Source organism: Ambystoma mexicanum, chromosome 10 (assembly GCF_040938575.1).
Source record: "Ambystoma mexicanum isolate Mex_15411 chromosome 10, UKY_AmexF1_1, whole genome shotgun sequence".
NCBI classification, from domain to species: Eukaryota; Metazoa; Chordata; class Amphibia; order Caudata; family Ambystomatidae; genus Ambystoma; species Ambystoma mexicanum.
Genome location: NC_090932.1, coordinates 337894761 through 337920758, shown reverse-complemented (window position 1 = coordinate 337920758; position 25998 = coordinate 337894761). Strand labels below are relative to the sequence as shown.

Sequence of the window (25998 nt, the reverse complement as noted above, 5' to 3'; positions counted from 1 at the left end):
GCCCTCAGCTCCAACAGATTGATATGGAGTCTGGACTCCGACGGAGACCAACGACCGCTGACTGTCAGCCCGTTGGCATGAGCTCCCCATCCCGTGAGGGATGCATCCGTCACGATCGTCACCTCCGGCCAGGGTAGCCAAAATGGAGCCCCCTTCATCAAGTTGCCTTCGACGGCCCACCACAGAAGGTCCCGGGCGACCGAGGGCGGCACCTGAACCGGGTCCGACATCCTGCCGGAGGACTGCGACCATTGCGTCTTGAGTGCCCACTGCAAAGATCTCATCCGCAGGCGAGCCTCTGGCACCAGAAGAATGCAGGATGCCATGAGGCCGAGCAACCTCAAGAACTCGAACGCCGGGAGCGTCTGGGCATGCTGAAACTTGTGCACCATCTGCTGAATGTGAAGAGCCCTCACCTGGGGAGGAAAACACTGCCCCAGGGAAGTGTCGAGCACTGCTCCGATGTACTGGAGCCTCTGTGTTGGCGTCAAATGGGACTTCTTTAAATTGAGGGAGAAGCCCAGCCTGTGAAGGGAGTGGCAGGTGATGGACAGATGATCCAGGACTTGCTCGGGAGAGCTCCCCCTGATCAACCAATCGTCCAGGTAGGGGTAGACGTGAATCCCCCCCTTGCCCGAGATGCGCTGCCACCACCACCATGAGCTTGCCGAACGGCAGGACCCGAAACTGAAAGTGCGAGTCGCCAACCGCGAACCTCAGGTACTTCTTGTGCTTGGGATGGATCGGCACATGGAAGTAAGCATCCTTGAGGTCGAGTGACACCAACCAGTCCTGAAGCTGAAGGGCCTGGAGGACTTGAGAGAGAGTAACCATCTTAAACTTGTCCTTCCTGAGGAGTTTGTTCAAACCGCGCAAGTCCATGATGGGTCTCAATCCCCCGTCTTTCTTCGAAATCAAAAAATAAGGGGAATACCATCCCTTGTACCTCTCCGCTACAGGCACCAGTTCTATGGCGCCTTTCTCCAGCAGGGCTTGAATTTCCTGCGCAAGGAGCGGATCCGGACACTTCAAAGAGAGGTTCCCCGGTGGATTGTCGCGAGGCCTGTGCCGAAAGGGAAGACAGTAGCCGTGGGTTATGATCTCCAGAACCCACACATCTGAAGTAATGGCACGCCACTCTACAAGATGCTGCGCCAGCCTTCCCCCAACCGGCGAACCATGGTACATGGCCTCATGACTGAGTAGGAGCGGCTGCGGCGTTACCTGAGGGCAAAGAGGCAACTGCCCGAGCGGCCTTGGCACCACGGGTACCTTGTCGTCCACCTCTGGTACCCCTGCGTTGGCCCCTTTGACTGCCAGCTCCTCTCGCTTTACCAAAGGACGAGTAATAGCGAAAGGAGCCACCCCTCCACTGCTGTCCCCTAGGACGAAAAGGCGGAGGTTGGCGAACTGCAGCGCCCAACGACTTCGCTGCAGCTTTTGAGGTCTGCAACCTCTCAAGGCTCTCGTCAGCCTTGCTGCCAAAAAGATGTTCACCATCAAAGGGCATGTTGAGGAGCCGGGACTGCACATCAGGAGCAAACCCAGACTTCCGCAACCACGCAAACCTGCGTATCACGGTGCTCGCCGCCATGGACCTACTGACGCATTCAGCTAAGTCCAAACCCGACTGAACGGACTCACACATGGCATCCTTACCATCCTGGACCATAGCAAGGAAACCATCTCGTTCGTCCCCTTCGGGAATATGTTCAGCCGCTAACGCAACACAGTTCCACAGAGTGTGCGTGAAACGCGACAAGGCACAAATGGAGTTGGCCGCCTGAAGCGCCATACCACCCGAAGAAAACACCTTCTTCGCCCAGCCATCAAAACGTTTGTCGTCCCTATCAGGAGGGATGGTAGGGTACGACGCCTGCTTTGCCGGGGCCGTGGCCGCCTGCACCACCAAACTTTCCGGAGTGGGGTGCCTGGTCAAGTAGCAGGGGTCGCCACTGGCTGGACGGTATTTTCGCGACAAGGATCTGCCCACTGCCGGGAGACTCTCCGGAGCAGTCCAAGCCGCCGCCACCCTACGCTGTAAAGCCATATGGAACGGCAGTACCGGGTCAGTTGGGGGACCAACATCAAGGATGTCCGTCAGATCATCCTGCACAAACTCCCCTGGGGGAGCAGACCATCCCAGATACTCAGACACCCTAGCCATAAGGCGCCGGTATGAGGAATCGGCATGGGAGCCAGGCTCAGGCCGACCAAATTCCACCTCCGGAGAGGTGTCCAGTCCACTGGCATCATGCAGCGACTGCCTCAAATCGTCAAATGGACTATGGCCCGAGACAATGTCATCTGGCACCTGACTAGGAACCAGGCCATCCGAATCCTCATCCGCCTCTGAAATATAATCCAAGTGGTGGAAAGGCACCCGAGAGTGCCTGCTCTTAACCAGAGCCTTCCTAGGGGGAACACCCGAGACACGGGGCACCTCCGACACGAAAGGCGTCGATGGCGTCGAGCGAATCGGCGCCGACGTCGAGAAAACCGGCAACGGCGCCGAGAGGATCGACGTCGAGGAAATCGGCGTCGACGTCAGATGCAGCGCCTCCAGTATCGGCGGCGTCGACACAGCCCTCGAAGCCGGAGCCCCGAGCGTGTCCCTCGACGACCTGACCGTCGACGGCTTCGACGACTTCCTCGGAGCCGGAGCCTCGAGAAAGCCTGTCGACGCCCTCGACGCCTCAGACGTCGATGTCTTCCTCGAAGACATCACAGGTGCACACGGTCTCGATCGCGTCGAGGACCGGGACCTGGACCGGGTACGGCGAGAACGAGCCTCCTTGTCCGAACGGGACCTCTCCCGTGACTCGTGCCGACCACTCTTGCGAGCGGTGTCTCTCGACCTCACACGGCCGACCCCACTCGGGGGCGCGGACGGTTGAGTACCCTGCGACTCAAGAATCGCCAACATTTTCTTCCCGAAGGAAGCCCATTCCTCCGGCGTCGCACGGCTGGTGGGATAACCGACGTGCCGGGCAGAGTCCTCGGAAGAGGACCTGGAAGGCGACCGGTGACGGCGCTTCCGAGAATGCCTCGAAGAGGCTGAGGAGTGGCGAGACCGACTCCTAGAAGAAGACCGACGAGACTTCCGACGATGACGCGGAGAGTCACCCCTCGAATCATCCGTCGAAAGCCCCGCCGACTTCGACTTCCGGGGCTTGGACACCCGACCTACCGACAATTTCTTCTTACGTTCGCGTAAGGCCTTGGACGTGAGCGACAGGCAGTCGACACAGTCATCCGTGTCGTGGGCCTCCCCGAGGCACCAGAGGCAGGCATCGTGCGAGTCAGTCACCGACATCTTGGACCCACACTCCCCGCACTTCTTGAAGCCCGGACGCGGGGTTGAAGACGAAGTGGAAGACATCGTCGAAGGAATATTCACAAACGAACAGGTTCGAAGAACCAGAAAGAACAGAACTCCAATGAGTCGAGGCTAGAACCGAGAAACACGAAGCAACACGTTCGCGGAAAAAACGGAACTGAGGCTACTGGCGTCGTGCGTCCTACTTATCACATCGGATGACGTCGGACGTCGGAGGAGGTCCTCGACGGCGGCGCATCGACGTCATCGACGCAGGACGCAGACGCCGAAAAAGTTTCCGAAGCAGCACAGCTGTGGTGATTACATGTCATAGATATGGAATACGTCGGAGGACCCAATCCCCTCGAAGTAAAAATACACAAAGAAGGAATTGTTATCATAAGGAGCAAACAAAAATAGGTCGCGTAGCTACAAGCACAGGATATCTCGATAAAAAGTTCCTCAAGGTCAGAGAATAATTACAGAAAGAGTGTGGGATAGGGTTTTCAATAAAGAAAGAAGTGTTCACAAATAATAAGTCAGGGTGTGATTGTCAGGGGTCTACCTTCCCCACTTTGAGTACGGGACAAGGTGGATCTCCTGAGCACAGCACATACTCAAGCTTTCCCAGCACGACTCGACAGTTCCGTACCAGCTATCAGGAACTTCTGTGGTTAAGTCTCTTGCCTTCGAGGGCCTGATGTCTTCAACAACAAAACAAAACAAACAAAGAGTTCCCTTCCAAAAAGACTTTGGGCAATTGCTTTTCACCCCCGAATCTCCCCCGGTCAGGCTCGGATCCCCAAATGCCAAGGGGGACAATCCACATCCCTTGGTATTACAATACTTCTTGCATTCACGTATCCAAATGTCCTAATTGATAAGCAATGGAGAGATTGTCGGAAGCGGCTGAAGTCCTGTTTCAGTGTCTCATTGCGGCTTGACGGTCTGTGAGGTTCTTTCCAGTGCAGCGGCGATGTGTGAGCAGGGTTGACCAGCGGTTTTGCTAGAGAGCCTTTTCCTCCCAGTACTTGCGATTGTACAACTCACCAAGACTGCCGTGATTATAGCAGCTGTGGCAGTGTGGAGGTGAGGTGAGGTTCTCCCTCGGCTCAGGGAATGTTGTCACACCTTTGTAAAGTCTGAAAGCTTTGTAAAGCCTGAAAGTCTGTTTACTGTTGCTGCTGCGGGGGCCGGACTACTGCTCAAAATCCCTTTTTGAGACCACGGAGCGGTCGCGGATGCCGGCTGCCCGTGCTGCCATGTATCCAGTTACTCTGGCAACCCCTTGTCCCGTATCAGAGGATGAGGGATGACGCCTGAGGAGTGCCCGTAGTCAGCGCGAGGAAAAAACTGATACAGGTCTTGTCAGTAGGCTTCTGCATCCTCCTTAAAAGGGGGCTGGGGGGCAGGGGGGGGGGAGAATGTGCCTCCCTTGCCGCCCCTGCCGGCATGCCCTGGGTTTTCTGTTTTGGATAGGATGGACAAAATGGAGGCTCCAGTGACGCCGAGCCAGCATGTGTTACAACTCACCGGGGACCTCATCGACCTCCTGACTGGGCAGGCCGCACCCTCCTCTAGTCCAAACAAAATTTTCTGGCCTGCCTGGTTTACCTCTCGATCCTCCTGGCGGACCCGCTTCTGCTGCTGCAGTCGTCTTCCAACCTGCACCCATGTCTCTTCCTGTCCCCCTGCCGGAGTGTGGAGAGCCTGCCCCCTGCCCCTCGGAGGAGAGGTGCTGTCGGCCCCAACAGTTAAGGGGTGGGGGCAGGGGCGACAGATCTGAGGGCCCAAACAAAGGTCTGGTGCCCACAGACACTAAAGCGGGTCCCCCAGCCAGACTCAAGGACGTCGAGACATTTGACTCTTCTAAAGAAATTGTAAGAACTGACCCCCAGGAGTTATCACGGGGAAATGACTTGCGGAAGATTAGGTCTGTTGCAAACTCTCAGTCCCTTGACGCCCACTCACTGGAGAAAAACCAGTTTGTGGTGCCAACTGAAATACATGCAAGCCAGTAAAAAAGTTCTCTGTACAGCAATGGCTGTATAAACAAAAAGAAGCGCCCCGCCCCCAGCATAAAAGAAATGCCCACTCAAGGCTAAAAAGTCAGGAAAAAACTCCGTGCTATGTATTACTTTGAGGAAACCGAGTTTCCAGGTTAAAGGGAAAAAGGAACAAACGGAAGACTCCAAGAAAGGGGAAGTTGTTAGCTCTCTGCTGGCACCAACTCGATTGGACTTTTTCAGCAAACAGGCAAAAAGAAAGTTCGACAAGATAGTTGAGCTTTCAGATGCCAAAATCTTGGACGCAATGCAGGAGCACCAGACTTCTCTTAAGCAACGGAAAACGGATGAAGTTCTAAGGCTTGAAAAGTAAATGTCTTGTTCCCCTAAAAAAGAAAAAAAAAAAATTCGCTACCCGAAGTCCAGTCTAGTCTCCTTCGATAAGGTGGCACTTTGGGACACCGAAACTGACTTCAAAGGCTCTTCAGCAGTCTTATAAAGACTCTTCGTCGGCTCGTGGCGAAACTGAGCGTCCAACCAAGCCACCGTCTTCGACGAAGAGCCAAACTCCAGTCAGGGTACCGCAGGCAATTCACCCTTTGAAGCAAATGCCAGCTCCTCGAAATGTCCCGTTGTTGGCTCCATCTAGCCATTTGCAAAATCTGGAGGCACTGCCTGCTGAGAGAGGGCAAGAGCACAGCGAACTTAGACCCCTGGAAAACCAGGGGTCTTCTACTAGTGAGTTGAATGTAAACGTGGAGCTTTATGCTCAAACGCCTATGCAAGTCCCCATTGAAAATAGGGGTTCCTCGACGCCCGACTCGATAGGCGCCAGTAATCCTTTGGGGTCACGCATTGTGTCCACGCGGAGAGACAACATCATCGATGCTCTCTTCCCCGACTAGACACAGAAGATTGAATGAAATGCCATTTAACAAAGCTAAAGACTCTCCATCAAAGAAACCTGACCTACTCTGTGATGTCAGCGGTAACGATTGCACTGGCTCCTTTTAGCAAGCTATATGAGTCACTCAATGATACTCTAAGAGACGATACGACCATCTCAGCCATGATGCATCGTAAATTAATTTACTTGGAAGGATATATAACTGCTATGGAATGACGCCTAGAAGTTCAACGGTGCGACAATCAAGGAAATTATAAAGATAAGTCCATGGACCCGCCTCGACTTGTTGTAGCTTAGCTTCTCCAATTAAAACTAAAACTTTTGAGATAAGTACCCAGACCTCTTCTGAACTAGGGGAGCTCCAAAAAGAAACAACACAAACAAAGCAGAAGGGCATGTGCAGTCAACGGACATATCGGAAATAAAATAAATTGGGAGGATCAAAGATGTTATTCTCATCTCGATGGAACCGGTAAAAACACTCGTCCGAAAGAAAACACCAACAAAGAGTTTGCCATCTTTGACCAGTTAATAGCTAAAGCAACTGCTGTAAGCAGGCAGCAAGCCTCATCTAATGGTGGGGTTCCAAATGTCAGTGGTGGAATAAAAATTTGGCTGCCAATTCCTGCTCCGAGATTAAATGTACAAGGCCTAGGACACTTATTACACAAGGTGGGAAGTCATAATTCATCTAAATGTTTAGATAAAGGGAATCCCCCTTCACAATCTCCAAGGACAGTTGAGGATTTTTTGGAGGCAGATGATTTGATTAACCTAAGTGAGCATTTGGACTCCGATCAGGAGGCTCAAATAGCCCTAAAGGAGGTTGAAAGTATTGGGGTAAGTGCCTCTGCTCCGGCACTGTCAGACCCCCCATAAGAAGAACAATCCATAGACAATCAAGTGAAAGTGAGGTTTCAGCTAACTTTCAGACCCTTGAGGATCATTGCAAAAAATGAATGTCCAGACCTACCTGGGGTCCGGTTCCTGAAAATTGGAAATCCCGGGGTGATACTAGGTCGTCAAGCCAAAAGATGAGAAAATGCCCATAAGAAACTCCCATCCCTGTGTAAGAGATTCGTCCCAACGCCAATTCTTGACCGAGCGCACCACAAAGGGTGCAAAATATTCACAAAGATCTACGTCGGGCACTCTGCGGCAATGGTCGGACCAGTTAGAAATCAGAACTTATCGCCCTGAAACAAGAATCCATCGTCCAAGGGAGATGGCGAACAGTGTGAAGACCTGCAGGGACACTCGGGTGAAACAAAAACGCACCTTTAAGTTGGAGCAATTGCTTGACAACCGAGAATACATTGTTTTGAATTGAACTGTATTAGAGTTACTGCACTGCATCACAAATTTGCGCCTCTTAAGAACTGAGGATCTTAAACTTGTGGAACCGGGGCACGAGGGGGACAAAGCGATTGCATACTTGCATATATCCTCCCCGGTCGTGAAAACCATGATCAGCGATGCAGCTGAAAACTTCCTGAGACTACGGTTCGACTTGTTAGAAGTAATAGATAGACCATCTCTGCCTGACACAGCAAACGCTTCAAATGATGAAAACCAAGCAACTCAAGAGTGCTTATAAACCTAGTCTGACCTCCGAAATGGAAGATCGGCATCACAAGATGTTAATACTTGATCTGCTGCGGAACACACAAAATGGGATGCTCGAGCCTACAACAGATCAAAAGAAAGGAACATATCTCAAACCGATTCAATGATAGTCAAACAAACTTCACCCGCACGAACGCCCGTTGAAAGGCCAAACTATAAAGATCGGAAGATTCCCATTAGGATCCTTGGAGAAAATAGAAAGGACAGTTGTTCAAGACCTTCCTCAAGATAAGTCATTGACGCAGGGTGAGGCCTGCACCCCTCCAAAACCTATGGTCTTGGATCCAGAAAGCTTCTAACTTCCAATGTTATAAAGGAGTAATGCGAATTCCCTCCATACCTGGGTAAAAAGGTCGAACATACTGACTTTCATAATCCATCGGAACGGATGGTGAGGTTAGGATCTTGGAACATGCAGGGCTTCCGTCACCTGATGGTGGAAGGTGGAATCGATTTGGGCACTTATGATATATTGTGCCTTCAGGAATCTTGGATGACTGAAAAACCCTCTCTTGGTAGCTACGATCTAGCATTTGCTTCTGCTCAAAAAGGAGCCCAAGGTCGCCCTTCTTCAGGATTAATATCAGCGATATGCTCGGGCAGTGGTCTCCATCTACAAGCAACAATTGTAGTTAACCTCTTTTTGTTGGTCATCCTAGTAAGTTGGGAACAACAAATGGCCCACTCAGGCAAGCTATTCTCTACCCCAATGATCATTATGAATACTTATTGTAACCCTCAATTCATGGACAATAAGGGCTTCCTGTCAATGATGGAAAAAGCAATTGACGAGGCATATTCGGAACATCAAGTTTCTGATATAATCATTTGTGGGGATTTAAACGCAATCTGTAGAAGCCAGGAGGGAAGAGGAACGCTGAAGGAGCAAATAACTCGAGGCAAAGAGTGGGGCGCCTTGTGGAACAACCTCATGACCTCGAGAGATTTCTTTGATGTGGGCAGTCTATTCAAACAAGGGGAATTTATACCAACATGGTAAAGAGACCAATCACATGCAACAATTGATTACATTTTTGCAACAAGGGCCCTACTGCCCCCAATAGATTCATTTGAGGTCACTTAGACAGTACTAAGTGATCATAATTTATCACATTCGGCGCAAAAACTTCAAATGAAGACTTCTTTAGAATGTAATCCTCAGAGACTGAAACTAAGTGCTAGAAACATCCTAGAACTTACTAAAAACTATAATGACGTGAAAAGTGCCAGCCAGGAAATTGGAAAACCAACAGCTTTGGATTACTAACCACTGCCCATATTATACAAGGCAAGCGTAACAAAATCAAGAAGTCAATCGAACCCTAAAAATCATATCTACAGAAAAACTCTTGTAGAAAAAGGACGAGAACTTCGAAAAATCAAACGCCTGGTTCAGAAGCAAAACTCTAAAACAAACAGATCGGCTGCTGGCAGCTACAAAGTCTTATAAGTCACGGGTTAAAAATCATCGCCTTTCACTTTACCAACAGGACTCTGGAGATGTTGAGGAAGGCGAGCGGCCATAATCCGTGAGAATTCTGGTCTCTCATTAGATCTGTGGATTCCCCCAGGGGGAAGATGGCCTCTTGAACACCATAGGCAAAGTTCTTCAAAACCATATTTCATGTTGCACCATCTGGCAGCATGTTAGAGCAACGTGATATAAATGAACCATGGGCTGATCTTGGAAATAGAGATGTAATTGAAGAGGTCATCCGGTAGCTGGAGTCATCGAGAGCTCTGGCTCCCGATGGTATTACAAACATCGATCTCAAAAGCCATCCGGGGGAATGGGCTTCCTTTATTAGCGCCGTTTTTAATAGATGTACTGAGTCCAAATCTATGCCAACATCCTCGACCTCATCCATCGTGGTCCTCATCTATAAAAAGGGAAGTAAAGAGGACCCGATAAATGACTGTCATTGCGTTACTGGATGTGATTGGTAAAGTTTTCGGTTGCATGTTGATGAAGCGCTTTCAACTTTGGGCCAGTTCCATGCCCTGTGCTGGCCCCTTTCAAACAGGATTTATGAAAAACATTGGTACCAGCGCTATTATTATATTCATGAGTACCCTTAAGAGCAAGATCCAGGAGGGGGGCCCTAGGGTTTTTGTCGTGTACATTGACCTGGCTCAAGCTTTTGACCAGGTCAATCGCGAAAAGCTCTGGGCCAAACTAACACTGTGGCAATGCTCGGCTGGCAATTTTACATACAATTTGTGAGTTGCACATTAACACCAAATTGAGGGTGCGTTTGAATCAACAGGGTTTGCTATGCAACGAGAGGCGTCAAACAGGGTTGCCCCTTGGCCCCCGCGCTTTTTATAGTTTATGTGGGTGACTACAGAGGAAAATATACGATCATTTCCGCCTACGATGGTCAGACTAAAACTACCCGCCTTCTGTATGCTGATGACATGAAATTAATAGACCATACTCCAATTGGTCTCCAGCGCCAGCTTGACAACTTGGCTCATTACATCAGTTCGAATAACCTAGAGATTAATATAGGGAAGATGAAAATCCTGTCATTGGAAAGGACCCAAAAGAAAAAAGAAAAATTCAAATGGTTTTTGGAAGGCTTTCAAATAGAAAAGGTCAATAAATTTAAGGATCTCAGAGTTACCATGGACAGTTCCAAATCAGAAACCGCTATGCAACAAGTCCTCCACGAAAAAACAAGGAAGCTCACTTCCCAAGCTAGAGCTATGGACAAAAAATGTGTCCGCTTTTCATCAATTCAAGCCATTAGCTTCTATAGAGCAAAGGTGGTCCTGTCTCACATACGGCGCAGAAGCAATGCCACAGATACCAAAAAAGATATGGTCTCAACTCGAAGGGTTCTTTTGGCGATCCGTTCTTAATCTGCCGAAATCATCTTCTATGGTTCTAATCAGACGAGAACTAAGTCTCCTCTCACTACAAGCAACAATCGAGTGTAACAGCATGATGCTGTATAGGAAAACCTTGCTGTAAAACCGCCCTTGCATCTTTAACATATTAAGACAGGAAACGACAGAAGGGCGGTGTAAAATGCTCAAGGTGTGGGAGAAAGACTAAAAATAAGCTGAACGAAATCCAAAGCTGTGAAGAGCTGATCCAAAACCCGACAAAGGTGAAAATAAAAATGGATGAACTTGATTGGATCAAAACCCTAGTAACGGCGATAAATTTAAAATCAACATTACACCTACCGGCCCAAGTAAGAAAACTAAACTGTATACAGGATTTATTGAAAAAGTTTCCAAATAAATCATTAAGGAATACTTTCCTTAGAGCACGTCTCAATCTTTTGGAAACAAATGAAATACTAGTGATTAGCGGCCTTTCAAGCTCGAACAAGTGCCGTTTTTGTGAGGGGTGGGGGTGGTCCAGATTGAAACGATAAGACACTTGCTTCTGGCATGTCCTGGAACCCAAACCATAAGAACATGTTACATGAATCCCTTTTTTGCTCCTGCTTATATCTTCGAAGAAAACCTGCGGTGGGAAAGACTTCTTGTTGGAGAAAAGACTGCATGGGTAATAGCGATGGCACAAACTATGAAACAAATCTTGACAAGTGGAGAGCACTTGAGCGCTAAAGTGCAGGATTAGTTTGGGAGCACCTTGGCCTAGTTAACTGGATAATGGAAAGAAACAGCTTCTCTTTTGTACCTTTTTGCTTCTGTGATGTTTTACGTTTACTTCTTCACACTTAGGTTTTGTTTTTTTTGTCTTGTAAAAAATCGCTTATCCGATTAAATCAAGTATTAAAACAAACAAAAAATGTCTTTTTAGAAAGGTTCTTCAGGCCCTGCCCCTTTTTGTCAGCTTCCCTCTGCCAGGTTCACTCTAGACAACTTTTACTAAACAGTTTGCTGTGGACATCCCTCGGTTGGGTTCACTCTGGTCAATATGCTCTATGGGACTTCAGACTTTGCCCCTTGTTAGCATCCCAGGGCCAGGTTCGCTCTTGCCAACCTTTGTAACCCACTCTTCATGCCATACTTTCCCCAAGCATGATTAATTTCCCTTTGCTCCCCTGCATAACCACTTTGACCTCTTTTTGCCTTTTCCCAAGGCCTTCTGGTTACAGTAGTTTCTACCATCGGATAATCGCCCAGAATCTCCGGCGTGAGCACCCACGTGGTGCCGGACCTCCTCTGTTGCTGGTTTTCCCCCTTTTTCATCAATACTTTCTTTAAGCTTTTCACAGTTCAAATTAGCAGTTTGATACTTTTCGTTCAACACAGTTCAGTTTCTTATCGCTCCCCTCGATTCACTGGCTGCGATGAACCGCTTGGCTTTCTTTCTCTTTGTAGTCAGGGTTGGTACCACAGAGACAAGCATCTCTCCCCGGCTTGGTGTTCAGTGGAGGGTCTTCTGTACCTTTGACAACTGCTGCAACACACTGGCTATTGTTCGCAGTCTTATGATTCCATCTGCAGGCAGACGTTTCACGGCCTTGGTCGGAAAGGGCAAGGTTGATTCTCTCCTCGTCACCCTCTTTCTCCTCCTCTTGAACTGCCGTCCCGAGTTAGCTCTTACGTCGTGCAGTCTGCCTTACTCTACCTTTGCAATCAAGCTCTACTTTTTATCCCTGTGGGGAAGGGAAAGGGCCGTTAGGTGTGTGTAATTCTGGTCAATTGCCTGAATTTGCCTGACCCTTGTATTGGGACATGTCAGGTAAACGGCTCTGGTGGTAGTCCATTGTCTTTCGTGTTGTGCGAAAAGTGTTTGTGTCAGAAGGGGGGGGGGAGCAGTGTTCTGGAATATCAAACATGGTAAAATAGGGAAAGGTGTTGAAAGAAGGAGTATATCGCGTCTCACCCATCGGTGTCCCACTCCCCAAGGACCCACCCCCCATCTAGGTGATCCTCCCTCACTGGTCCACCCCCAGGAACATGCTCCAATAGCGATGGCTGTGTCCTGGCCACCTGGATGATAGATCCCCTGGCACTAGCTAGGGAGACATCTTCAGGTTTCTCACAGTGTAGAAGGCTGGAACATGCCCAATGATCAAGCGGAGCCCCCCTCCCCAACCTCCTGTTGCATATTAACAAGGCACTGCTCTTAAGACAACATAAAATTCAGTTAAAAAATAAAAATGTTCAAGCTCAAAGGAGACAACCCGGATAAGTGAAACTGGATAAAAGAAACTGCCTCATATTAGTGGATGCCAAGAACCTGGCTCAAACTCATCCCCAGTAAAACGCAAGTACTACCCTATTTAACCGAGGCCAACATCCTCACAAACATCACTTGGCCAGATGAAATGAATGCCTGCTCTCGGACAGTAATGAAGCACTTTGGAATCTTGATGGCACACCCACCACCAAACGAAACAACAAATCAAAAATCTTTTGGAAAAAAGTTTTTTCTAGCTCATGAGAATTACACTTAAAATGCCTTTCTTGGCCTTTCCACAAAAGGACACTGACCATATTACTAGTCCTCTCATAAATAAATGGCCTACAAAGAGTATCTACCCAGAACTGAAACTCTACCCAGAAGAATCCAAATCTGCAAGAACTCACCTTCTGAAAAGCTATCAAAATGTATCTGTTTCCTAGAAAGGCAAAATATTAGAACCTTAAGAAAACAGAAGAAATCATAGCCCAGACCTCTGAATAGACGATCCAAATTGAAATAACAACCAGTACACACCTCAGTCAAATGTAGAAGAACAACTGAAAAAAATCATAAAAGATCAAAAACAAAGGAAGAAAAGATTTGCTCATCTGGCAGTGCTTAGAGTGATTGAACTGAATACACCACTAAGACAAGCACACTTCAATGAAGGATAAAAGCATTGCCCTAACCAAGCAATCACCCAACAAACTGCTCGCCCACACCAAAACCACACTCGCTAGTAGCCTGAAGTATCCCAGTGTGGAATGGAAGGCAGCCCAAATGGGGAAGGCCATGTGGGAGACCGCAGGTAGAGCCACCGTTTTGGACCAGGGAATTAACAGACCCCCAGTGAGGTGTGCGTTGTGTATGCTGACTGTGCCACTCAGTCTACCCAAGAAAGTGCGAACAAAAAGAAAGCACCAACGTATTTGCAGAAATCAGGAAACAGATTTATTACAGACAGAGAAATTGACTAATTTCCAGCAGAATACGTTAAGCACCCTACAAATGTATGATTGTCTGCACTGGTCCCTGGGCAAAAGGAGGGGCATTGATGTGATCAGTACTGGCTAGGCACACCCAGTGGAAGAGTGAGGGAGAGCCAGCCCTTGTTCTCTGTCCACTTATAAGGCTGGTGCTCCACCCCTGCAGAGCCTGCCCACGGGGTGCCAGGAGCCGGGTCATGATGAACACAGCTGTCCAAGTGACAGTAATGGGAAGGAGGTCAAGATGGTTGGCAGGGTCCAAGTGCCAGGAAAAGGGTGGGGATTCACAGAGGGGGTAGGCTGACACTTGCAGGCACAGCCCTCTCCTCGATAACTGTCCCAGGAAGGGGATGGAGGGATCAAGAAAGAAGGCGGCAGGGACATGACCGGTGGGTGCATATCCCGGGTTGGACACAATGGTGGATGCAACTGTTCTAGGGTGCAGAGGGGCTGGTAACAGGAACAAAGAGGCAGGGCCCTTGGGAGGGCAGCAAGCCGTTTCCAGGACTCAAGGAAGCTCAGTACAGAAAGGGGGTGGGGCCAGCTCCCAGGCTAACCATTTTACACTGGCTGTAAAAATGGCAGTTGTTAGCGGTCGACTGAGGTGGGAACTAGTTTACAAGATGAAAAATACAGAGGGGGATGAAAAGACATGTAGTACATTATAATGCAAAAGTCCCCAGTGCCTGGACCAGTGCAGTCGCATACAGTGAAATTCATTTGTGGAAATAAAAGTCATGCGATACATTAAAATGCACAAAGGGACATTAAAATGCAACAAGGTAAAGGCATCCAGCCGTGGAGACTCATTTCCACACCAGGTGACCTGCCCACATCCATTAGGTGCGATGTAAGGTGTTTGTGTCTCCGTTTGCTATTCTGTATGTGTTTCCACCTTTTCTACACCATGCCACACAACAAGTCAATGGAAACAAGCAGACCCAACACTGTGCCCAACCTTTAGTGTACTATGAAAGATTTTCTATTATACTGTTCATAACTGCTAACTCTAAACATCCTACCCTTATCGACAACTACCGAAGCCCACATTAGCTTCCTCCTCCATTTCCTGTCACCAAACATGAAGCATCAAACAATCAACCAATCTACCAACCATTCTTGCCACCTCAACATGCCGTATACGAACCTGCATGCCTGATTCATGCTCAGGCTTGTTTAAACCAACACCGATTAAAACCACAACACATCGCACTGCAGGCAATACGATAGCTTGTGACTCCCTTTTTTTAAATTATTGGTTTAACTTAACATTGCAGTTTTTACAAGATTCAAATTGTCCTTAAGTATCTGAGGTTTGTTTTATTCCTTTCGGTTTGTTTTTTTGGAATTCTTTTCTGAAGTTTATTCTTGTTCCTGTGAGTTTGTTGCGAGTGTATCGAATTGTAGGCTGTCAAAGAATTGGACTACTGCGATAACTCCTTTTGTCATTTTGCCACTCATCAAGCGGTCCCACCAGTATTGCTCTTCTAGTATCCGAGTGTCTTGAAATAGGTGGCCGATATGGGATTCTCAGTTTGTTGTTCCCTTGCATGTTAGGAGTAGATGTCTTAAGGTTTCCACCGTTTCTTCAGTTTTGCAGAAGCAACAGTTATTTTTGGGTGATTTGCCTCGGATGGCCAGTATTTTGTTTTGTTTTCAGGAGGTTTAAACAGATTCTTAGGAAAGTAGTTTGCGTTCTTTTATCCGGACATTTTTTCCAAGTAGTCTATCTTCTCATTGATTTTTTGTGAGTTTGGCAGGAGGTGAGTTTGTTTTTCGCTGCACCTTCTCGGGTGTTAATCCAATCCCAGGTTTTTAGTCTTGCTTTTGTTTTGTTAGGGTTTTCTTCCAATTCTTTTTCTGAGCTTCCTATTTCTGTGAGGAGATCATAGTTTTTTTGTCCCAGGTTGTTTGCATCTTGTTTTTTTTTCTTCTCCATTTCTTCTCTGATCAGTTCGAAAGTTTTGAAGTTGGAGATTTTGATTTTCCGGTACAGCATCAGACCGTTTAGTGCGACTGTCGCTTTCAGTGATACCAGCGTGAGTTCTCTTCTTAGAGCCACGATTGAGGTTGATTGCGGTAGGTTTAGTATTTTTTTCCCCAGAGGTAACCTTCCATTTTCGACCAGATCATGTCTGGTATCTTGGGCATCGCTTCTGTGCCATACAAGATAGTCGGGATTGCTTTCGACTTGTAGAAGTTGATTGTAGCTTGTAGCGTGAACTTGACGTATTTTCTGTCTACTTTCTTAGTTTGGGCTGTCACCGTTTTTGTTTTTTTCCCTACAGTGTTTCTTGCATTTGGGTTTCTTGTCTGTTGCAATTAAAGTTCACTCCTAAGTATGTAAAGGAGGCGACTTGTTCCACTCTCTGTCCAGCAATTGACCACTTTAAGCTCTCCTTTGGCTTGTGATGTTTTTCCAGAATTAGCACTTTTGTTTTTTGCTTGTTGATTTCCAGGTCATTTTCCTTTGTGTATGCCAGTAGCCCGTCTAGTCTGCGTTGTAGACCTATTGCTGTTTGATCAAGCAATATTATGTCGTCTGCATATAGTAGGTGACTGATTTTCTCCTTGCCTAGTTGTGGAGGGAAGATCCTTAGATTCTGCTTGTGGTGTCTTGGGTCTCCCGTGTAGGCATTATACAGTGCTGGTGCAAGTGGGCAGCCCCGCTTTACTCCTCTTGCAGTGCTGATTTCTTTTGAGAGCTGGCCCGTGCCGCTGAGTCTCACTCGCATGGTGGTTTCTGAGTATAGACTTCTGATTGGGGCTAAGATGGTATTGGGACAGTTCCATGTTGTAAGTTTGTGCCAGAGTGTGTCTCTGTTTACTCTGTCAAAGGCTTGACTTAGGTCCACAAACGCCAAGAATATTCTCTGACTCCCCTCCAAGATTTTGGCCTTCATTACACTCAGGGCGAGGATGTTTGCCAGTGTCCCTGAGTTTTTAACAAACTTGACTGAAAGGGATCTCGGCATTCCGAGGCTTTTGCCCAAAGTTGAAAGGAATCTAGGAGGAAGGATCCGAATAGCTTGCCCATCACATCTAGGAGTGCTATCGGCCGATAGTTCTCAGGGTTCCTTTTGTCGTTTTTCTTGAAGATAGGGACTACATTGGCTGTTGTCCATGAAGGTGGTAAGCTTTTTGATCTGATACACGTGTCGAAAATATCTGTTATCAGTGGGGTCCAGGTCTCTATTTTTTTTCAGATCTTGGTTCGTTATTCCGTCCGGCCCACGGTTCGGTTTCAGTTTTTTAATTTTTTCCCCGATGGAGTCTCTGTCGTAGGTGCCATGGTGTAGTTGTCTGTGGCTGTTTATACTGGGTCTCTGTTTCTGGCTTGTGGAATAGCTTGGAGAAATCATGGATCCATTTGTTTTCTCCAACGTTATTCAGAAGCGTGTCTTGTGTATGGTGGTTTGTGAAGTCGATCAGAGACCAGAAATCTTTTGTTCTTTTGCCACTGAGACGGATTAACATTTTCTCTGCGTCCTCTTGGTACAGCGTATGTCTGTTATGTTTCAACCAGGATTTGTAGATTTTTTTTGGCCATGGTTGCTGCAGTTATGGTTTTTTTTTTAGTCGGTCTTTTCTTTGCAATTCTGATAGCGTATCTCATGGTCTTTGTCTTTGCCAGTTTCTCATTTCTGAGGTGTGCACAGTTTTTAGGTTGTATGTTCTTTTTTGCTCGCATGTATGGTTGCAGTAGTGGTCTGTAGTCCAGCTTACCCAGCGCCAGGTTTGATGTTAGCTCTTCTTTTAATCTGTGATAGTTTGCAGTGATATTTTCTATTGCTGGGGTGGTCCGTTTCAGGTTTCTGCCCTGGTGGGTTGGTTCTATTTGTTGGTTCATGAAATGAGGGGCTGGTGTTGATGGTATTTCCCAACTAGTTTGTAATAAGTTGTGGTCGCTTTTCGCGGTTCTTCGGACCTCTAGGTTTTTAATTAGTGCCAGTATGGATCTTGAAACATAGATATGATCCATGTTTGATTTCATCTCATCTTTTTCCCCAGGTTGAGATTTCCTGGTTCTCTTTTGATCTTGTGGTTTGAAGGTTGTGGAGGTCACGCGAGAGTATGAGGCGGTCTAGCTTTGTTCCCCTCTGGGCGGCCGCTTTGCTCTTGATCTCGTTTCTGGTCAAGTCGTTGAGTCTAGGCTGGTTGCGTTCATATCGCCGCATATTACCGTTTGACCAATGCAGTTATTAGTTGCCGCTTCGTCGATGTTGCGTTCTAGTTCTTTTAGGTAACATTTGTCCGGTTGGGCTATTGGATTCCAATAAGTCGTTATTAACAGTAGGAGGTTGTTAGTCCTTTCCATCTCTGCTGTGTGCGGTTGTTTTCCAGAGATCCTTATCGCTAAGAAGAATGTATGTTTCCTTTCGACGGTCTTCAGCTTGTATCCGCTGCCTGATCTTATCCCTATTAGCAAACCTGCTGTTGGTCTTCCCTTCGTGCCTTTGGTGGCTGGCGATGCTATTTCGTAGCCATCCAGAGTAGGTTGGTTGGTCTAACAACCAAGTCTCTTGAAGACATAGGAGATCAAAGCTTCCCAGGTTTACTTCTCCCGGCTCCATGTGGTGGGAGAAACCACGTGTATTCCATGATCCTAGAGTTGTTACTTCTTGCCTTTTTTCTGTGGTTAGTTGCTCCTTGTGAGTTCGTCTTGGTTCAGGGAGATTTTTTCATTGCTAGGATCTTGTGGGTTCTGCAAGCACTTTTGGGAGCCAATCCCAGCTGTTTAGTTCTCCTTTCCTTTCGTTCGCTTTGTTTCGGTTGGTTTCGGCGGGTGGAGTTCTCCTGTGTGATTCACTGCCGATTGTGATGTTCCAGTTTTGGAGGGGTCCTTTTGGCATGTGCTCTTCTTCATTGTTCAGATTTTCGTACTCTGCAGTTTTGGTTTTTATGATTATCTTGCCTTCGTTGAGTTTCCGTTCTTGAGATGTATTTTTTCTTGTATTAAGTTTCTCTTGATGGAGTAAAAACTTTTCGGTGTTCTTCGCTTACTTCTTCTCTCTCACTTTCTCTTCGGTATCCATGAGTTGGCCTTGTGTAGTTTTCATGAGCCCTGCTGTCCGAGCGTTTCCTCGTGCTGTGTAGCTTTGGGTCAACATGTCTGTTTGTGTGAACGTTGGGGACGCCTATGTGGTCCCTTCCTCGCTCTTGTGGGTGCGTTGTCTTTGTATCTTCTTCTTTCGTCTCTGTCTTGTGGTCCGTCCTCTCTGCTGCTTGTGGGCGTTGTGGGGCTTAGGTTGTAGCCCATGGCACGTAATTGATCTGTAGATGCTGCAAGTCTTTTTCTCACCCACTGAGACGATATATGTAGGTATACTTTGTATAATTGTTGTTCACGAATTCGATGATGTCGATATCATCTGTTTTGATGTTTTTCAAGTTTTCGGTGTGGTTTAGGAGCTTTAATGTAGTTTTCCTGTTCAGGATCACTTCTCCTCCTCCTCCTTCGAGCAGCTTCTCCAGCTTGAAGGATCTTGTATTTGTAGACCTCTTGCTTCGCGTCATTTGCAATCTTTTTTGTTCTCTCAAAGTGCATTGTGTTTCTTCTCTCTTTGTTTCTTGCTTCTTTGTGGTTCCAGTCGACGCTTGGTAAGATGGCCTTCTCTTGTCTTGTCTTCAGTTGTCTTGGAACCTGTCTTGAAATCGATCTTTGTTTGATGTCGATCTTCTGTGGTGTCCTACTTCTCTTTTGTATTTGCTGCGGGAATATGACCCTCTATGGTCCCTTGTGCGTGTTTCCGGTACTCTTGCCGTTCTGGTGGTGTTGTAGGTGACCTCCCGTTTGCAGTAGGTGTGGTCCTGGGTTTGTGTACCCTTTTGTAGGTACTTCTTTCGGTACTCCTGTGCTTTTCTTGGCGTCTTGGCTGGGATTGATTGTCTCGCTTCTCTTGTGGCTTTGTTTGGTTTCTTTTCTGTTCTAAAGTTAGAAAAGTATGGGATTTGAATGTCACTGCTGGTGGTTTCTTTTCCCTCGGGGCGTTGTTGTTGGTTGCTTCCTGTGTCGCCCTGTTTTCTTTGTGGTTGTTATCCGCAGGCGTCCGTTCTGGCTCTTCCATCGGGTATTGGCTGGCATTCAGTAGGTCTGTGATCGATGCGTCCTTTTCCTCTTCAGCGCGGTCTTCTGGTTTCGCTTTCTTATGGGTTTCCACTCATGATGTAACGGGCCCCTCTTTATGGTTAGGTTTGTTGTGAAATCGAAGTTCAGTTTGGTGTGAGTGTTCCGTGTTTACTTCTTGTGTTATGGTCCATTTTAATGTTTGTTTCTTCTCTTGTTGTACCTGGAGGCTCTCCTTTGTTTGACGTTGGCTGGTCCCCTTGGCTAGTTTGAGAGTTGGGATTTCATTCAAAGGTGCATTTATTAAAATTATTTTGACTTGGTTCTTCTTTTTCTGTTTCTTTGTCTTTCGGAAGTTTCGTTTTTGGATCCTTTTTATTTTCATTGGTCAGGTCTACGCTAGGGATGGTTGTTGGCATTTGTTGCTTTGCCGCCGTCTCATTTTTAGTTTGGGTCTCTCGGTTTGTTATCTCTGCCCCAGTTTTTTTCTAGTTATCTTCTGTTTGGATTCCCCAGCCTCTGGTATTTTGTTTGTACGCTTCTAGTGACATGAGGTAACCTAAGTAGGTGATTTTCGTTTGCATGTAAGCCACCATTGTTGTATGGTCCTTAAGTGTGTCATTTATTGACTCATAATTTGCTAAAAGGGGCCAGTGCGATGGTTACGGTGGACATTGAGAGCAGATCTGCTCTTTTGCCCGGTGATTCTTGACTTGGAGATTGCTGTATCACGCTGAGTCTTCTGTTTTATAGCGGTGTTGAGTAGAATTCTCCTGTGTTGGTTGATGTTGATTTGCCTCACTGCCCCTTTGCTTCTCGTTGCTCCCGAGACTTCTTTGAGTCTGTTGATACGGTTTCTGTGTTACAGCCTCTCTTGTCGGACTGTACGGTTTTGTTGTTTGTTGGCGTTTTTAGTTGCGTCTCTCTCTTGTTTGGTTCATCTGGCTCCTGATGTTGATTTAGGGAGCTCGGTCTCTTGATAGTTGCTCTGTGTCAATTTGAGGTCTTTGCGTAGATTACTGGGTGTACTCCCTTGTTCTTGTATTTTCATATGGTCTGAGGCTTTTATTTGTGGTTCTCTTTTGTTGGTCTCTTCACTGGCGTTGGCAGTGGTTAGGTCATTTCGTTTTCCAAAATGCCATCTTGTTTGTGTGGCTGTGTTTGGTGTCTGTCTTTCCTTATGTTGTTCGTTGTCTTTGGATTTGGTTCCGTCCGCTGCCGGTGTCGTCCATGATAGTTTCCAAGTGGGTAGCTCGGCTCCTTCTAGGATTTCTGCATCCGACATTTCAGTCGGCGTGGATGTGTTTTTCATTTGTTTTTGGAAGAAGTTGCCTAATGGGCCAAATGTGAAACCAGTGGGTTTCTTCCCCTTTATCCCTCCTACTTACTACACTACTGTTAGTGGCTCTGTTCCGTTTGTGCTCTTGATGGTGTTGGATCTACTTGGCGCCGTGTCTTTGATTAGTTTTGCTCGCTGTTAAATGGGTTTCGGCAGTCTTGAATTATCTTTTCTTTTTGGGGGTCTTACTTCTTTCAGGCCTTTTTTGGGTCATTGTCCCGTGTCCCCATTTTCACTGTGGTTTCGTGTTTTGGGGATTGTGATTTGAGCCGCATTTTGTGTTGGTGGGCTGTCGGTCTCATCTTCTGATGTGTATGAAGTGATCATATCTCTACATAAACAATCCGACCAGGCCGACTCGTCTGGACTTGACTGTATCGGGTGGGTGTCAAGCCCACTATCCTGCTGTTCTGTAATTTCCGTTGGCCTTTCCCCTCCTCTCTCATATGGGTTCTTCGGAGGGGCAGAGGTGAGGCTCTTGTGCTCCGATTCTTTCTTGTACTGTATGCTTGTACTCACTTTCGTGGGTTTGGGCGGGATAGTTATTGTGAACTGTGTTTCCCGTCCTTCCTTTTTCCCTGGGTAGAAAGGTTGAGGCGGCGTTTATCCAACGGGTGATCCCTTGTCTCTGCCTTCGCTTGACATCAGGTTTGATCTTGATGAGGTTTCCTTTTCTTTCTCTGCCACTTTCCCTCCCGTACCCGACTCCGCCCCGGGGACCTGCATGGGCAGGACTTCTCGTTCCCCAACCGGCGATGTACTCGCGCATGCAGGTGCTGGGGTCGCGTATACCACTAGTCGGCGGCGGCGGAGAGGAGTGCTGGGAAGACAAGGTAGGAGGGGCTGATGCAGAGACCGGCCCTGGCTTTAAATCGTTGTCTGCTTCGATTGGAAACCTGGTTTCAGTTTCTCATGCATTTGTTTGTGCTTGCTTATGGTGTGTACTTTGTAAATTCGAACTTGTGGCTGCTTGTGACAAAAGTTCTTGTTTGAGACGACCACTTCTCAGTCTGCTTTGTGGATCATCCTCAGGTTGTAGTTGACGCTGTAGCTGTGGATTGGCGTGTATGTTGGCAGCCCTCGCTGCTATTACTGCTCCGATTGCAGAAACTCTGCGGCCTCGTAGGGTGTTTTAAAGGCTCCACCTATGTTTAGAGCACAAAGGACAGACTCTCTCCTGCTGCTGCTCCGACTGCAGAAACTCTGCAGCAGCTCTGCGGCCTCATAGGGGGTTTTAAAGGCTCCACCTACGTTTAGAGAGCACAAAGGACAGACTCTCTCCTGCTGCTGCTCCGACTGCAGAAACCCTGCAGAAGGACTCCCTTCTTCTGAACTTGATACAAATTTGCTTCCAGTTTTTATCTTCTTAAGGGAATGGCTCCCTTCCCCCAGTTAAAACTGTTCCCCAACACAAAAAAGGTAAAGTTCAAGCACTTCTCCTTGGGAAGACACACTGCCCATCTCTTAACACCTGTATCAGAAAGTCTTTACAAAGTTGGTTACCAGGAGAGTGACTCCCTTCTCTTGGTATCTTGATTAACAGTGCAACAGAACCAGGGGGCAAGGACTACCTTCCCCTGGTCTCTTGGTTACAAGGAAAGGGACTCCCTTTTCCTGGTATCTTGGCTTTACAGTTCGATACAACCAGGAGGAATGACTCCCTTCCCCTGGTCTCCATCTTACTTTTAGGTTTCTCAGCAATAGAGTTCATGCACTGGTAAGGTCCCTGACCCAGGCTTCCCCACTGTGGCTCACTTGGTTCCATATCCTCCCAAGTACTGCCACGAGGAAGATGACTTGTGTCCTTGGAGTCTGATACGTCCCTTTATTGGGGAACCACTTCTTCTTATGGCTCTTCCTACTTCTCTCTAGCTCATGGGTTACATCTCATCTCCCGAGTACTGGATTTGTTCTTCTTGCGTGATTATGTGACAACCAAGACCCTCTCATACCCCAACTGGCCAGCCAGTTTACTCCTGTAACTTCTGGGACTTCTCTAGATGGCTCCGGTCTGCCTCAGGGTCTGCTTTCGCTCTGCTTGGGTCCCTCATGGCTTCCACTGGGCGCTGCAACAGCTCTGCAGCTTCTGTCTCCCCGCAGTGTGCATACACGCTACAGACCGAGTAGTCCACCTCCCCTGCGAGGTCTGGTTACTGCTTTGCCAAGGGTCCTCTGGCGTCTGACCCGCTGGGAATGCCACCTACTTCTTTTCAGCATCCCCGACTACAGCAGTTTGAATTTCCCGTGCTGAGCAGCTTTCTGGTCCTTGGTTCCTCCTGGGATAGCTGAGGGACATCAAGTCCTTAATTGCTTTTTATGTCACACTGCCATTGACGACGGGAGTACTGGGCAAAGTGTTAGGGTCTATGGGGTATGGAGGTGGGCAGGGTGTTGGGTGAGGGATGTGGTACCGCGTTCTCCCGAGATGTTCTCCCTTGTCCCCAAATGGGAGGTCTCGTCCCATGAGATCCTCTAGCTGAGTACCGCCCCCAGGGGGACTATTGGGTAGTGGCCTCACCTCCCTGGCCTCATGGGAAGGGGCTGCCCCTCGCAGAGAAGCGACAACATCTCTGGCTTTGTCACGTTTGACCCGCAAAGGTGTTCTAATAGCAACCACCGCTCCGGTTGCTCTACTGCCACCAACCTTTTCACTTGCATTACCCAAAAGCATCATGAGGTGTGCAAATAGCAAAATCTGCACTACAACACGACCCAGTAATATAAGAAAAGTGTGTAAGGGCACGTGGACCGGTACAAGTTCCACAGACTTTAGCACTTGAGGTTAAAACCCTGGAAACCATTGATTCAAGAAATGAAAGGTAAGTGGATATCAATGGACTGTTTTCTTCACAGTACAGCAATACAACGCTATTTTTTTTTTTTTTAAAGTGCGTACAACCTGTAAGAGGAACTATGAAAGATGAATATTTCCTGATTTACAATAGTAGGTACTTTGACTAGCCTGCGAGTCTGGTCATTATTTTCTGCTGAAGGACAGAAACTAAAAATAAAATAAATCGAGGACTAAGCTCATTGTTCCAATAAGACAAAGAATGGAATAGAAAAGCAGACCAAAAACACACACATGGCAGAAAGAAAAACAATATACTTACTATTTCTCCTAGAAGAACCACATTTTCTCCTCTTACAACAAATATCCCTCGGGGGATATCACCATATTTCTTTCTGACATGAATGCGCTCAACTGTCTGATGCAAGACCAGGTTTGCTGTAATAAAGAGGGAAACAGGCATTACTTTCACCGTATGTTTCCAATTTCTCCAAAAAGGTGCTCGCAGGTGTACAAGCGCAAATAAAGCAGCCCTTTAAAGTCTCACGGGGACAGGCCTTTTCCTGTGTTCCAATAGAAACTAGAGCTGGATGCTCAAAGCTATGGCGCGTTCGCTAAGCCTTCTGAGCCAACTCCAATCTTAAGCAGCTCCAGCAACAATAAACAGTCTTCGAAAACTAAAGACAGCCACCAAGAATAGGACAAACATTTTGTTTTAGAGGTCAACATAAGTATTTTTTGTTGCTCATCATATTTCGTCTTATTTTATGATCGTGGTACTTCAAATACAGAAATATAGACGGCACTGTCAAACACGTCACAAAAACATGAGATTTAATTTGCAATATATGATGAAATGGATTCCAGAACTGCATCCAGCTACAAGCGATAAGGGGGCTGAAAGCAGCATCTACAAATTTTCCATTGCCATGCCTCCAATATACTACACCCACCGCCCCAAAGGAGCATACTAACCTCTCCACGTTCACCAACAATCGCAGTGTTTTACACGGATGTCAGTTCCTCCACTTCTCCAGAATCTCCCTTATCTTTGGTCTTTTGTGTCTAGACTTGCTACACAATCATTTTTGTAGGGCCTGGACCAGGAAGTCAGTGCCCCTGGCTTCCTCCAGGGGTTCCAATATGGAGTTGCTAGCACATTTTTTGGGAGTTTAAATGTTGTTTTCGAAAGTAAACAAAGCAAATAGAAATATGCATGACAAATTAAAATGAAATTAAGGTCCGTTTCAACGGATTTCCCATATCCATATATCCAATGAACCCGATTCAATCCAAGTGTGTCAAAGGAATTCTGAATCCATCAACATGTCAAGTGGAGCCTAAATATTCCTATCAAGAAGCCGGTCAGATGGCACAGCAAGTAGAGCACTCGCTTTGACATCCGTGCAGGGCCTGCTGATGAAGGGTCCAATCTCGACAGGGCCAAACTCAGCCTTTCATCCTTCCGAGGTCGATAAATGAGCACCACACACTGTGTGTAATAATAAGCAGCGCTCAGATGCCCGAGTTCGTAGTGCTATATAAAAAAATAAAATAAAAAGAACCTGCAAGTAAAGAGAAGCTCAGAGCAGTACATTGCTGTTCGTGGGTACGTTTTTAAGCACCAATAATGGGCATAAGCACGGGCAGTAGATAGGTACTCTTAGCATAACTTGAGTAGAGAACTTACAAATGGTAGTAGAAAATATTGGTGTAGCTGAAAGATTTTTTATTTTTATTAAATCGTTTCCTTGTAAGATAGGGCTGGAGCCTTTTGCAGTGTGGCGGGCAGTTTGTTTCAAGCCCGAGCTGCTCAGACAAAAAATAAAAACATGCATCTT

General features: G+C 47.2%; 1 protein-coding gene across 1 annotated transcript in view; it reads right to left on the bottom strand.

Annotated features, from left to right (window-relative positions):
* Nucleotides 1-25998, bottom strand: part of LSM1 (LSM1 homolog, mRNA degradation associated) — a 246565-nt gene that overhangs the window by 10099 nt on the left and 210468 nt on the right. The window contains exon 3 of the mRNA XM_069617942.1: nt 24480-24595. Coding sequence (XP_069474043.1) covers nt 24480-24595 — 116 coding nt within the window. The remainder of the gene's footprint in view (nt 1-24479; nt 24596-25998) is intronic.